At 43.9% G+C, this 12781-nt stretch overlaps 1 protein-coding gene across 1 annotated transcript; it reads right to left on the minus strand.

Moving 5' to 3' along the window:
- Positions 1-738: 738 nt before the first annotated feature.
- On the minus strand, positions 739-11547 carry LOC100136552 (IGF binding protein 5). The gene is given in 4 exon segments (NM_001123649.1): positions 739-873; positions 1016-1135; positions 1318-1541; positions 11214-11547. Coding segments are annotated over 4 exon segments (813 nt in total).
- Positions 11548-12781: the final 1234 nt, after the last annotated feature.

Genomic DNA, 12781 nt, shown 5'->3' on the forward strand with positions numbered 1-12781 from the left:
ACCTCAATAGATGGTCCAGCTATCTCCTCTGACACCTCAATAGAAGGTCCAGCTACCTCCTCCTCGTCTGACACCTCAGTAGATGGTCCAGCTACCTCCTCTGACACCTCAATAGAAGATCCAGCTACCTCCTCTGACACCTCAATAGCAATAGATGTGAAAGATCAAAACAGTCCTGTTTATAATCAAAGTGACTTATATTCATTTTTTCATCCATTTTATGTTAGCTTAAAATGATACAAAGTTTGGTGTTTCTATAAAAATATATCAATACAAGTATATATTTTCATGAATCGTTAGTGAGGCTCCCACCTCTTAGTGGGGGAGGGGCCAGAGCCCAGCTCTTAGTGGGGGAGGGGCCCGAGCCCAGCTCTTAGTGGGGGAGGGGCCCGAGCCCAGCTCTTAGTGGGGGAGGGGCCCGAACCCAGCTCTTAGTGGGGGTTGGGCCCGAGCCCAGCTCTTAGTGGGGGAGGGGCCCGAGGGTCAAACAAGGGCTTAAAACCTGCTGGGTTCCGTCTTTTAAGAGATGAGCACACGGTCAAAAAAATAAAAAAGATTTCAGGTGTCCTTTTTTCAAGCCTGTCCTTTTCGTTCATTCATTCGATTTATTTAGTTGTCTTATTTTTTTTTCGTCTTGAAAATCTCAAAAAGTGACTGGAGGGCGAAGCAGACAGGTGGGAGGGAAAGGAGGAGGTGAGGCCCTGGGTCAGGTGATCGGGTTGGGGCGGAGCCGCCTATTCACTCGTTGATGCTGCTGCTCTCTAGGTCCTTGCACTGGATGTCCCCCCCGCTGTAGTCTGTGCCGGGAACCTGGGAGCCGTACTTGTCTACGCACCAGCAGATGCCTCGCTTCCTGCCACGAGAGGGCTTGCACTGTGGAGGCGATCGATGTGCAACGACAGGTGGCAAAGAAAGAGAGAGAGAGAGAGAGACAGTGTAAACATAAATATTATTAATATGTATAACTGATGTGTTAAACCATGTATAAGGATGATGACAGAGGGAGACTGCTCACCTGTTTGCGTTTGAAGAAGCCCTTCCTGTCACAGTTGGGAAGGTACAGGGACAGGGCCATGACACGGGATGTGTCCTTCATTCCCTGGATGATCCCATCGAGCTTCCTCCTGCAAGGACCCTGTGGAGGAATGGCACAACTAACATTAGCTCCCAGTGCTAGCACCATAGGTGGAACAAAATCCTGCACTCAGTCAGCTCTCCTAGGATCAAAGTTTGAGATGTTTTCACACTAACAACATCAGCATCAGCACAGCTTCAACATTAGCCCCCCTCTTTCCTTCTCTCCACTCTTGTACTTACAAACTCTGGCTCGTGCTTGTCAATGGGTAGTGGGGAGTAGTCCATGGGGCCAATGGAGCGCAGTTTGGCCTGTGCCCGCTTGCGGTCCTTGTCCTTGCGCATTGCCTGGATCTTCTTACTGTTGATGAGGTCCTGCTTGGGGAGGAGCGGCACTTTGGCGGGCTGCAGTTGGTCCTCCGTGATCTCAGTCGTCAGGGTGTCCTCGTGTTCCAGAGACTCATGATCTACACAGGGGAAAGAGAGAGCATACTTGTCACATTACCCCCACCTAAAATGTTCGAAAAGTTATTCTTGTACAACCGAAAATATGGACTACCAGATGCTTTTCCCAGGGTTTGGGCCAACAAATGTTGCTTTCCCATTTGTTTACAAAGGAGGGGGCAGGATCAAGGATCGACAGCTGATCAACTACCTCTACCACTACTTCACCCCAGCCCCCACCATAAAAAAACATAAAATCCAGCATCTACTAATGGAGGTCAAAGCAAAGAAAGTAAGTCTGGTTAAACAAGTCTGAATGCTGACCGAAAGAGACAAAATCTTAGCTCAGTCTCTTCTACATCATATTAAGGAGGTATGTGGAATTTTGTGTGAGACAGTGGCTTATTAGGTTGATCATAAGCTATTTTAGTAATACATACTTACAGTATCTGGCAAGTCCATGCAAAGACAAAAATAATTGGGTCTAATCAAAGACTTCATGTCTCTCACAGATCATACTTGGAGACGTTGATGTCATGGTAACCGAGGAGCCATGGCAACTGAAGCCTACGGCAGAGGTGGACACATCCTAGTCTGAATGTACTGTATCATTTCATATCAAGAACAGAACTGAATCCAGGAACAAAAGCCACTGCTCTCCCTCTACCCCATCCAACCCCCCAGAGGTACCTACAGTCCTAGAGGTACATATGGAGGTCTCCCCAGGCTAGAGATTTGGGGTCCTGATCCCTTATCCCCTCTCCCCCCGGTCCCTCCTCAGGGCTCAGCCCCCATAAGTCAAGAGCCCAAGCCTGCGTGAGGTTCTCTGAGGCCACATAGCTGAGTGCTCCTCTCCTGCTTGTGCTTACTCTATCGTAAGCACACAAGGCCCCAAAGGCACTGTTATGGGATTTTGCAGGGCCCCAAAGGCACCGTCATGGGATTTTGCCAGGCCCCAACTGGCGAGTGGCCGCAGTGCCTGTAGACGACTGGGGTTATATTTATCCAGTAAGGAAACCCGCGGGTGGGTGCAGCGGTGGCTATGGGGGAGGGCGTGGTTGGAATTCTGGGGCTGAGTGAATGTGCTAAGTATTGTTGGGGAGAGACAATCACGGGACGTTGACAGATAGCTGAAGAAGGGGATGATTAAAAATTATTAAAACAAACCACATTTCAATGTTATCTTAATTAAGTATAGGCGCCACTGAACTGGATTTACATGGCCACCTTGGAAAAAAGGACAGGCATGTCACCACTGAGAGGTGTATTGCTGGGATTTGACTTACCACAAACACGAGAACGCATCCCCCCTTCCATTTTACAAATACAACACACTCTACATCATAGGCCTACTTTAAATGCAGCATGGGAGACACTTGTGATACTGATTTCAAGACATTTGAGCGTCTTCCAAATGCGCCATTATTTTAGAACATCAAATAAAATGCTGTTATTCTTCCAATTCACAAGCTGTTCCTGCAATTCAAAGACATGGAGACAGTATGTTTGCAGACAACGGGGTCTCTCTCCAAAAAAAACTACGTTTTTCCATGCTTATGGTCCCCAGCTTGTAAAAGAGGCTTAGCAGGCCTGTGTTTAAGTACTGAAACACTGCCAAGATGCTGGCCACCAGCCAAGACAGCACAGTCACGTGCAGCCACCTCCACTCAGCCCAGGCTGAAGAGGTATTGGTATCTCTCCCACTGCTCGCGCTAAAGTTTTCATTAAGACAAGAGGAACGGAACAGGCAAACAATGTGCAACTGATATGCCTCTGTTTAAAAATTAACATGTGCGCAGGGCAATTATGCTTCATGAATATCCCAAGTTTCTTGCAGCCAGGAAGCCTAAGCATGAAAGACAAGCCACTCTTCTTTCAGTTGTTTTTCTCTCTAACAGGTCGTTATGAATTCACAGTCATACAACTTTGGGCAGAAAATGCGCCACAACGAGATGCTTAAATTCTCATTGGCTCATAAACCTTACACCACTGAGTGTATCCTAATCAATGTTGATAGCACAGAACACCCTCTGGAATTACACGTTTACATGATCCTAGGTCTTGAATAGAGGTGCTGTCCAGAGGACGGGGGGTGTATGCGGTGAGATAGTGATAACGGAGCAGGAAGTCCTCTGTCATTATCTTTACGCCACAACACTGGCCAACAGGACTCCCCCAGTCTGATTCCGCTGCTTAATATTTCAAGGCTTCTGGACAGAATCCATGGCCTGATACCCCTACCACTGTAGCACAGAGAAGGAGATATGGAAAACCCTTGGACCAGAATGAAACACTGCACTTCAGTCATTCAGTTAGAGGTAGGTGATCCAGACCAACAGCATTCATTGTGTAGGGATCTAAACAAAATGTAAAGCCATTGGAGCACACTCAATTCCACATCGAATGGCCTTGGAAAATGCTTACTCGTTGGGGCACAACTCAACCACTGCATTTCCCAAATACAGTGTAAAGCACGCTTCAGTTTGGCTTGAAAAACAAGAAAAAAGCAGCAATAGCACTGTTTGTCCATATTGAGACGCCGTAGCCAGTATTCACTTCCTTAAAATAGTCAGACTTAATCTAAGATAACTCAAGAAATCTGTCATTAATTTTGACGTTTTTGCCGAGGAGATCTCGGTCTCATAATTTTACATCTAACTAAAATGTTTGTTGCAGTATTTCTCAAGTGAAAAAATTAGCACGAAAATTAGTCGTCTCTCGTTGAATGACAACTTCATTGACGAATCGCTACTGTTGACCAATCACGGACGAAGGGCTGTAGACTTCGGCTACCGACTTTAGCTTGCCTAAAATACATTTTTTGCTGTGCACGAACAGCTGAAATAACTCTTGCAGTAGACCAAAACAAACAAACATGTCACCTAATGTCATCATAATATATGCACAAACTGTCCCGAACTGTTTCGGGTGGGAAGCATACAAATTTAAAAGAACATTACTCCTGTGACATCAACAACTCAAAAAGATGCTGAGATAGTTCCAATGTAAGTGCTGGTGGATAGTCAAATCATAGCCATGTTTAACTTAATTTCAATTCACTTTATTGACACATTTAGATGGTTACTACCTGATTTGCTTCCACCAACACATGCCTTAATAGAAGTGGTCTTCATTACATCTCCAAAACAAATTCTTTAAAGATGAAATGTAGCATGGTAACACATGCTGGAGTCATTATAAAAAAGTGTAATCAAATTCAGGTGGCATCATTATTAACACACCCTTTGGCAGTGCTAAAAAACAGCTTCGGTTGGATAAGGAGAACATAATGTTACTGCTTCATTCAGTGCAGTATGTAAAATCAAAAATCTACATTTTAGTTGTCACACGCCCTGAATACAACAGGTGCAGACCTTAACGTGTAATGCTTACTTACAAGCCCTTAACCAACAATGCAGTTATAAGAAAATAGAATTTAGAAAATATTTACTAAATAAAAAAAAGTAAAAAAAATGTAGGTAACAATAAAATAACAATAACGAGGCTATATACAGGGGGTACCGGTATCCGAGTCAATGTGTGGGGGTACAGGTTAGTCGAGGTCATTTGTACATGTAGGTAGGGGTAAAGTGACTATGCATAGATATTAAACAGTGAGTAGCAGCAGTGTAAATACAAAGGAGGAGGGCCAATGCAAATAGTCCAGGTGGCCATATGATTAATTGTTCAGCAGTCTTATGGCTTGGGGGTAGAATCTGTTAAGGAGCCTTTTGGACCTTGACTTGGCGCTTCGGTACCGCTTGCCGTGTGGTAGCAGAGAGAACAGTCTGTGACTTGCCTAGTATATAGGTTCTGAATGGCAGGAAGCTTGGCCCCCGTGATGTACTGGGCCGTACGCACTACCCTCTGTAGCGACTTACGGTCAGATGCCAAGCAGTTGCCATACCAGGCGGTGATGCAAACCGGTCAGGATGCTCTCGATGGTGCAGCTGATAACTGTGAGGATCTGGGGACCCATGCCAAATCTTTTCAGTCTCCTGAGGGGGAAAAGGTGTTGTCGTGCCCTCTTCACAACTTTCTTGGTGTGTTTGGACCATGATAGTTTGTTGGTGATGTGGACACCAAGGAACTTGAAACTCTCGACCCGCCCCACTACAGCCATGTCGATATAAATGGTCCGTACCATGGGAGTCTCTCCTGATACTGAATTCTAACTTAATCAGAAACTTTTCCCAAGGTACTATGAACAACAAATATGTACAGTGCAATCAAAACATTTCCTGCTTTTTGATTCAGAGTTAAAAATAGCAGCAGGAACAATTGAGGGATTAAAAATTCAAGTAACACTTTTTCCGTGGTGATGGGAGTCCCTTCCAAGTAGGGCACCTCAATGCCCCTCTTGCAACTGCTGTACCAAAAACATTTCTCTGTTGATGTCAAATAAATGTACGACAGCAGTTGAAAGCACCCCTACGTGATGCTACATTCCACTGCTCTCGTGTGCAAGCCTAATTTGGGTCTGAGATCTCATTCCACATCATTTTTATTTTTTTACAAGCCACTCAGACGCTGCCCTTCTGGGTCACCGTCAACACAACACAATTGCCGGGGTGTGACGAAATTCAGACTCCCTGGTGGCAGAGGATGCTATTTTGGCTTACACGGAACCTCCTCTATCCACCGTCCAAAGCTCATCTCCATACACTCAGGCCAGGGACATCAGGATGAAAATGACAAAATCCACATTTTGGAGCTGAAACTAGCACCAAAGCTTCAGACAAGAGATTAGGACATCTGTTGTTCTCATTCAGAATAGAAACTTGAGACAGGATTTTTTGTTGAGCTCCTGACAGTGACTTTCAATGAGTTAGGTTCTTCTGTGGTAAGTGATACTATCCTTGTGCTATCCTGGGTCATGTCCAGTAGGGGAAAACATTTATTGAAATGGAGGGAAACAGAAAGGTAATACTTTACCGACACAATCATTTTTGTTGTCCTTTGCAAAGTGTTCTCTACTGGGCACGACCCTGATGTAAGTGTCACCCAGTGGAGGCTGTTGGGAGGAGCTATAGGAGGACGGGCTCATTGAAAATGCTAGAATGGAATGAATGGAACTGTATCAAACACATCAAACATATGGAAACAACATGTTTGACTGTGTTCCATTGATTCCATTCCAGCCATTACAATGAGCCCATCCTCCTATAGCTCCTACCACCAGCCTCCACTGGTGTCAGACTGATTGCTGTAAAACTTCACCGGAAAAACTCATTCAAGCGTGCAAACTGCCAAATAAGTTCACTAGCTTGAATACTGTGCATGGGAACAGTGCCATAGCTTGGTCCTAGAGCATGTTAGTAGACCTTACACTCGCAATTGATTTCCCATGATTAACACATGTGTGTCAAATGGCACAGAATTCTAGAAAACCAGAAGAAGAGTACATGATAAACTGTCTCACATGAATCTGATGAGGTTGGTTATATTTAGCATTCAACAACAACATCCACTTCTGTGGGGAGGGGGATCAGGGTGAGTGAGTTGTAAAATCACCCTCAGCAATGGTCTTCTCCTTATGACCTAACCATCAAACTATCAAACAGCTGGGGCCATCTCTGGTTGAACTGGAGCAGGACTAATAGTCTACTGTACAGTAATAGGACTAATAGTCTACTGTATGCCATCTACAGTAGATAGGCCAACCAAGCTGCCTCACACCAATGTGTATTGTCACTGGCCTCTTTGTTAAGAGAGATTGTCTGATGTATTTGGGAATATAACATTGCAGTAGCAATGTGTAACCCTAACCAAAACCAACCCATGCTGGTCTGTCTGTTCAATTCACATGAGGACAATTGGTGTGAAGCATCCAGGAGCTGTATGAGGGAGGGTGGTTAATACAGGAACACTACAAAAATAAACACTTGAAGTTGACCCTGCTACTGTAAAATGTTTTCCTAAGATGGCTGGGGCTGTATCTTAAAAATAATACTTGATCATCCCCCTAGTTCTGGCCTTTCAAGAAGAGTACAGAGCCACAAATCACTTGGTGCATGCATTAAGTTGTCAAGTTCATACCACATTTGGGGTGCCAGTGTTTATTTTGTCCCATAGCCATTGTAAATTGTGGTAACAAAGACAGGTGACAAACTGGCTTCATTGCATTGGCTTGTGATTGCACTAAAACTTGTAAATGCACCACCAAATAGACATAAAAAATATATTGGGGCACAAAAATAAACCCTGAACTCAAAATGGTTTTGTTCTTTGGGCTTTGGCTGATGCTATGTTGATAGAGTACTGCATGCATGTTGATGTGCAAGTCAAGCTTTCTAGATTCATACACTCTCTTTAATCATCTTATTGTTTCTTGGCAAAGGGCAACCTGTTCAAACATAAGACTCTTTCACAAGCTCAGAGAGCAAGAGGCCTTATGCCATGATGTAATATCTGTTGCCATGGAGTCATATCTGTTGGCATGGAGTCATATCAGTTGTCACAGAGTCATATATTTTGGCATGGAGTCATATCTGTTAGCATGGAGTCATATCTGTTAGCATGGAGTCATATCTGTTGGCACAGAGTCATATATTTTGGCATGGAGTCATATATGTTAGCATGGAGTCATATCTGTTGGCATAGAGTCATATCTGTTAGCATGGCGTCATATCTGTTAGCATGGAGTCATATCTGTTAGCATGGAGTCATATCTGTTAGCATGGAGTCATATCTGTTAGCATGGAGTCATATCTGTTGGCACAGATTCATATCTGTTGGCACAGAGTCATATATTTTGGCATGGAGTCATATATGTTAGCATGGAGTCATATCGGTTGGCATAGAGTTATATCTGTTAGCATGGCGTCATATCTGTTAGCATGGAGTCATATCTGTTAGCATGGAGTCATATCTGTTAGCATGGAGTCATATCTGTTAGCATGGAGTCATATCTGTTGGCATGGAGTCATATCTGTTGGCATGGAGTCATATCTGTTGGCATGGAGTCATATCTGTTAGCATGGAGTCATATCTGTTGGCATAGAGTCATATCTGTTGGCATGGAGTCATATCTGTTGGCATAGAGTCATATCTGTTGGCATAGAGTCATATCTGTTGGCATGCATTCCAGGTTCTTATTCTTCTGGGCTAACACAGTGAACTATGTGGCCAGCAACACAAACCAACTCCTATGCCCAGCCATCCGAGCTAAACATAATTTCCTTGGAACACAATTCAACAGTCAACAAAAGATGCTGGGTGACACCAGACTTCTGTAGACATAAGAGAGAGACAACAGGGTAGTGTGTAGTTTGACTACATTGCATTACAATGTTATACCCATGTCATGCCAATACATTTGTGAGAAAGAAATACAGAGATAATTCAATGTAATTCCATCTCCTTCAAGAAACATATCCAGATCTGGTATTTAAAGTGGCAGTCCCCTTTAAATGCATTAAGTCTTTATAATATGTTGATTGGTTCAACTGGGTCCAAAGTGGCTTTTTTTTCTGCAAGGACATGGTAGAATTGCATGAATACAGCCAAGAGATGGAAACTATTGGGTCCCCTCAGGATCCGTCTTTGGACACTTGACCTGTCCTCTCTGTGTTTGCCAGCTGATCAGAGCAGGTTGAAACCCTACACGGCAGGAAACTAAAGGCTCATGTCTAATTCCAATCAGAGGAGCCCTTGATGGACGGCCCTTCAGAGAAGAGCAACCGGAGGCATTCTGCTGAATCACTGCACTGTGCCTGAGCGGCCACACTGTCTGGCCAGGGGCAGAAAGACGGACGAGCTCCGGTTACCACTCAGTGCCAAAAGTTTGCATTCGCACACATGCACAGGCTTCAGATAGAGTGCGTGTTGGAATTCAATGTCCTGGATCAGAGTGATACTTATAGCTAGACACATGTGCTGGGTTTATTTCAGTTATTTCTGCAAGTATTTGTGGGCTGTATAGCCTTGCTGCCAGTACTACAGACAATGGTGACTTCTTGAAGGGGCTGAAATCCATTGTTGTGATTTCATGCATTGTCCCCCAAGGGATGTACAGTACATGTAGGGAGTATCCAAAGCATAGCCTGAGTCTTTCAACATGGCCAACCAGAGAATAGGCCTAAACCAATAGGATCTGGTAACAAGTGACAACCTAAATCATGAATAATATAATACCATCTATGACCTCTAAATGTTGACGTTTGGTTAATTCAAACCTAACTCCTCTTTCCCCACTGTACACACACATCCAAGATTTACAAGTGTGCACAGACTCATGCACACACACCATCAGATTTAATCTTTGAGTGGTAATCCGACTCTCAACACCACCCACAGGGACTAAACCTCAAATCAGTTTTGAAAAGGTCTGTAGCTCCAGGATCAGAGCCCTCTTCAGTCAATTACAATAAGAAGGACCGGATATTACAAGCCAATCTCCCAATATAACGCCAACCCTTGGTGGAACTGCAGCAACAGAATTAAACCGTGGTTTGAGGTTTTAATTACACCACGTGGTGTCATATTTTAGCTGTCAGTCAAACTCGGCAAAAGTGAAACGAACATTTAAATTTAGGCATGCATTCAGAATGGTTAAGGTTAGCGATCAATTTACGTTGACACATTTATTCGGGGGGTTGCGTTAAGAGTTAAAGTTAGGTAAAGGCTTAAAACACAAAAACAAAACACGAGTGCCTAGCACTGAGATTGAACACAGCCCTTGGAGCCGGAGTCTGAGTTTTAAATATAATCTGGAACCTGCAGAAACCGCACCTCCTGGTGTATCCCAGAAGATAATAGGATGGGTTATTATATATTGGAAAATATTGATATTCTTTGAAGGCCGCAAATATGTTTGCATGAAATGCAGGTGTCCAACAAAGTGAGATGTGATTTAACTAATTAGAATAGCAGCAATGACGTATTTCCACATTGGCTACAATGTGTTCTCACACAAGAATGTACGTCCAGACAGGCACGTGTCTGTGGGGGGACAGCCCTGTCGACAAGCATTCAGCAGAACGCTTTGAGTCTACAATACTGTATCCATAACGAACACAATACAGCGACTGCAAGTTAGAGCGCAGCACAGCCCACTGCTGCGCACACAAACTCACTCAAAACTAAACGGACAAGTGCGTCAGCAGCAACTTATTGTGAATGTTGATTTTAAGCACACACGCGCACGGATAAGATCAACACTAACAACACTCACCAGTAGGCCTATTTGCATATATATCACACTTGCTATTGCTTTGGAAGGCCACGCAATTACGGATTTATTCCCCGCATGTGCTGTTATTGTGGCACTGTGATGAATCGGATACATTTTGCGGTTGAATAAAGACCCAGATTCACAATAAAGCTTGCCGTAATAAGACTGACAAATCAGACAGTTTGCGTGTATAGAGCAGCTCATGTAACGTTACCTGGGAAGTTATTTCAAATGTGGATTCCAAACTTCAGTATGCTAATGTTAATGCTCACAACAGTTGTCTGTGAAACCATGACTTCACAAAATACGAAACAGCATAGAAGTTCGTTTGCGAGGGGTCATGGAAGAACCAAATGGAACGTTCTGCTAAAATCTAAGGAAAAAGTTTACAATTCCATTTACCGGAGCCAGTATACCTGAAACAGAATTTCAACCCTGCGACAATATCATGCTGTTGTATTTTACACAGACCCATCTTCCGTGGCTCCCCTAATCGCATGCATTCAATGCGTCTTCTTACCTATGGGTGGATGGAGGGGTTTGTATCCTTTCTCGTTCGTGCACACACCCCTGCCATGGAGGAGCGCGTGAAGGGGCTTCTCCTCTCCATTCCGCGGCAAGCAGCGCAAGCCATGGGTGCATGTTCCGGTGTAAACACCGCACGCCTGACCTTCCGATAGGGCACAGGTTAGGCAGCAACCACAGCCAGGCTCTTTCACGAGTTGACAACCGACGGGGACCGGGGGGCACATAGAGAGCGCCTTCTGGTCGCACGGCTCGCAGGGTACATATGAGCCAAAGGACCCGGTCAGCCCCAAGACAAATGTCAGCAGTAGACAAAAACTGAGAAACATATTCGTCTTGCAATTGATAAACACCAAAATGTGAATAAATTTTACAGGCAATGCCCGTGCGTTAAATGATCAAATTTATAAAGCTAAAAACAAGTCCGCATCCAAATGGAGAGAGTGCTTTCAGCACACTTCAGTCAAAATAAACGGAAAATATATATTCTTTACAAATAAAAGTATTCACAGAACAAGTCAAAATATCACCAAAGACTACACTTTGGGGTGCAATATTGTTTCTCTCTGACAGAAGTTATGTCCTCTGGTTGCAATGCAATTCTTTGCACAAAACCTGGATTTTTCCTCCTTTGAAACCGATTCTAATACTTTCCCCTCCGGATAAGTTTTCTGAGCAGACTGATCCACTTCGGACCAGGCTTGCCTTTTTAAAATCAGCCAAACCCCTAACTATGAATACGCCTAACTAGGGAAGGGAGGCGCACTTGTTCCATGTCTTGGCAAGCGGCCAACCTTTTTTTCAGCAATAGGATCAGTCTTTCACGCTAAAGGCTGAAGTGGTGCCAACTGCGAGGGCAACACAAGAAACCAACGAAACCTTAATCAACACATTTAAATAAAAACACTTAATCTGGAGGCATGATTAGATTCCAGGGGTACTGAATAGGTGCTTCTGCTTGGCGAGCACACACGTCTTTCTACCCCTAAATGTTTTCCGCCTCGTCTCACAGATGAAGCGGTGCTCATCGATTGACTTAATCCTACACATGATGCGAAGCGCAAAACTGTTTTCTTGGATCATAATAACGTTTGAGCCAGAATGAAGGTCTTGCTAGAATTAATGATCATGGAGAGAATACAGGCACTTGGCTGCTTCTATCAACTACAGTACTTTGGCTACAATGTCGGGGTGAGAACCAATAGCTGTCACAGCCATCAATGTCACTACATTCTGCATAAACGAATAATGTGAATAGGCTTATCCTATAATGACAATACAAGCACTGTATTGGTTTGATAGGCTACTGAAAGCATTATCTGGCACACTATCAAACTTGTTATGAGGACAAGTGGTGGGGTCATGCAGTATGAATAATCTATTAACATTTAATTTCCCAAACATGCTGTAAAAATGTGTTAATATGAATGCCGTTGTTTTAATTATGTTTGTACTTAGATCAGTAGGCCTTCACGAATGTACGGTAACCATCAGGCAATGCCAGGAGACTTTTGCTCTTGCCTTCCATGCAAAGATCTCTGTTTTGTGTTTAGATAACGCTAG

This window comes from Salmo salar, chromosome ssa25 (assembly GCF_905237065.1).
Source record: "Salmo salar chromosome ssa25, Ssal_v3.1, whole genome shotgun sequence".
Lineage (NCBI taxonomy): Eukaryota > Metazoa > Chordata > Actinopteri > Salmoniformes > Salmonidae > Salmo > Salmo salar.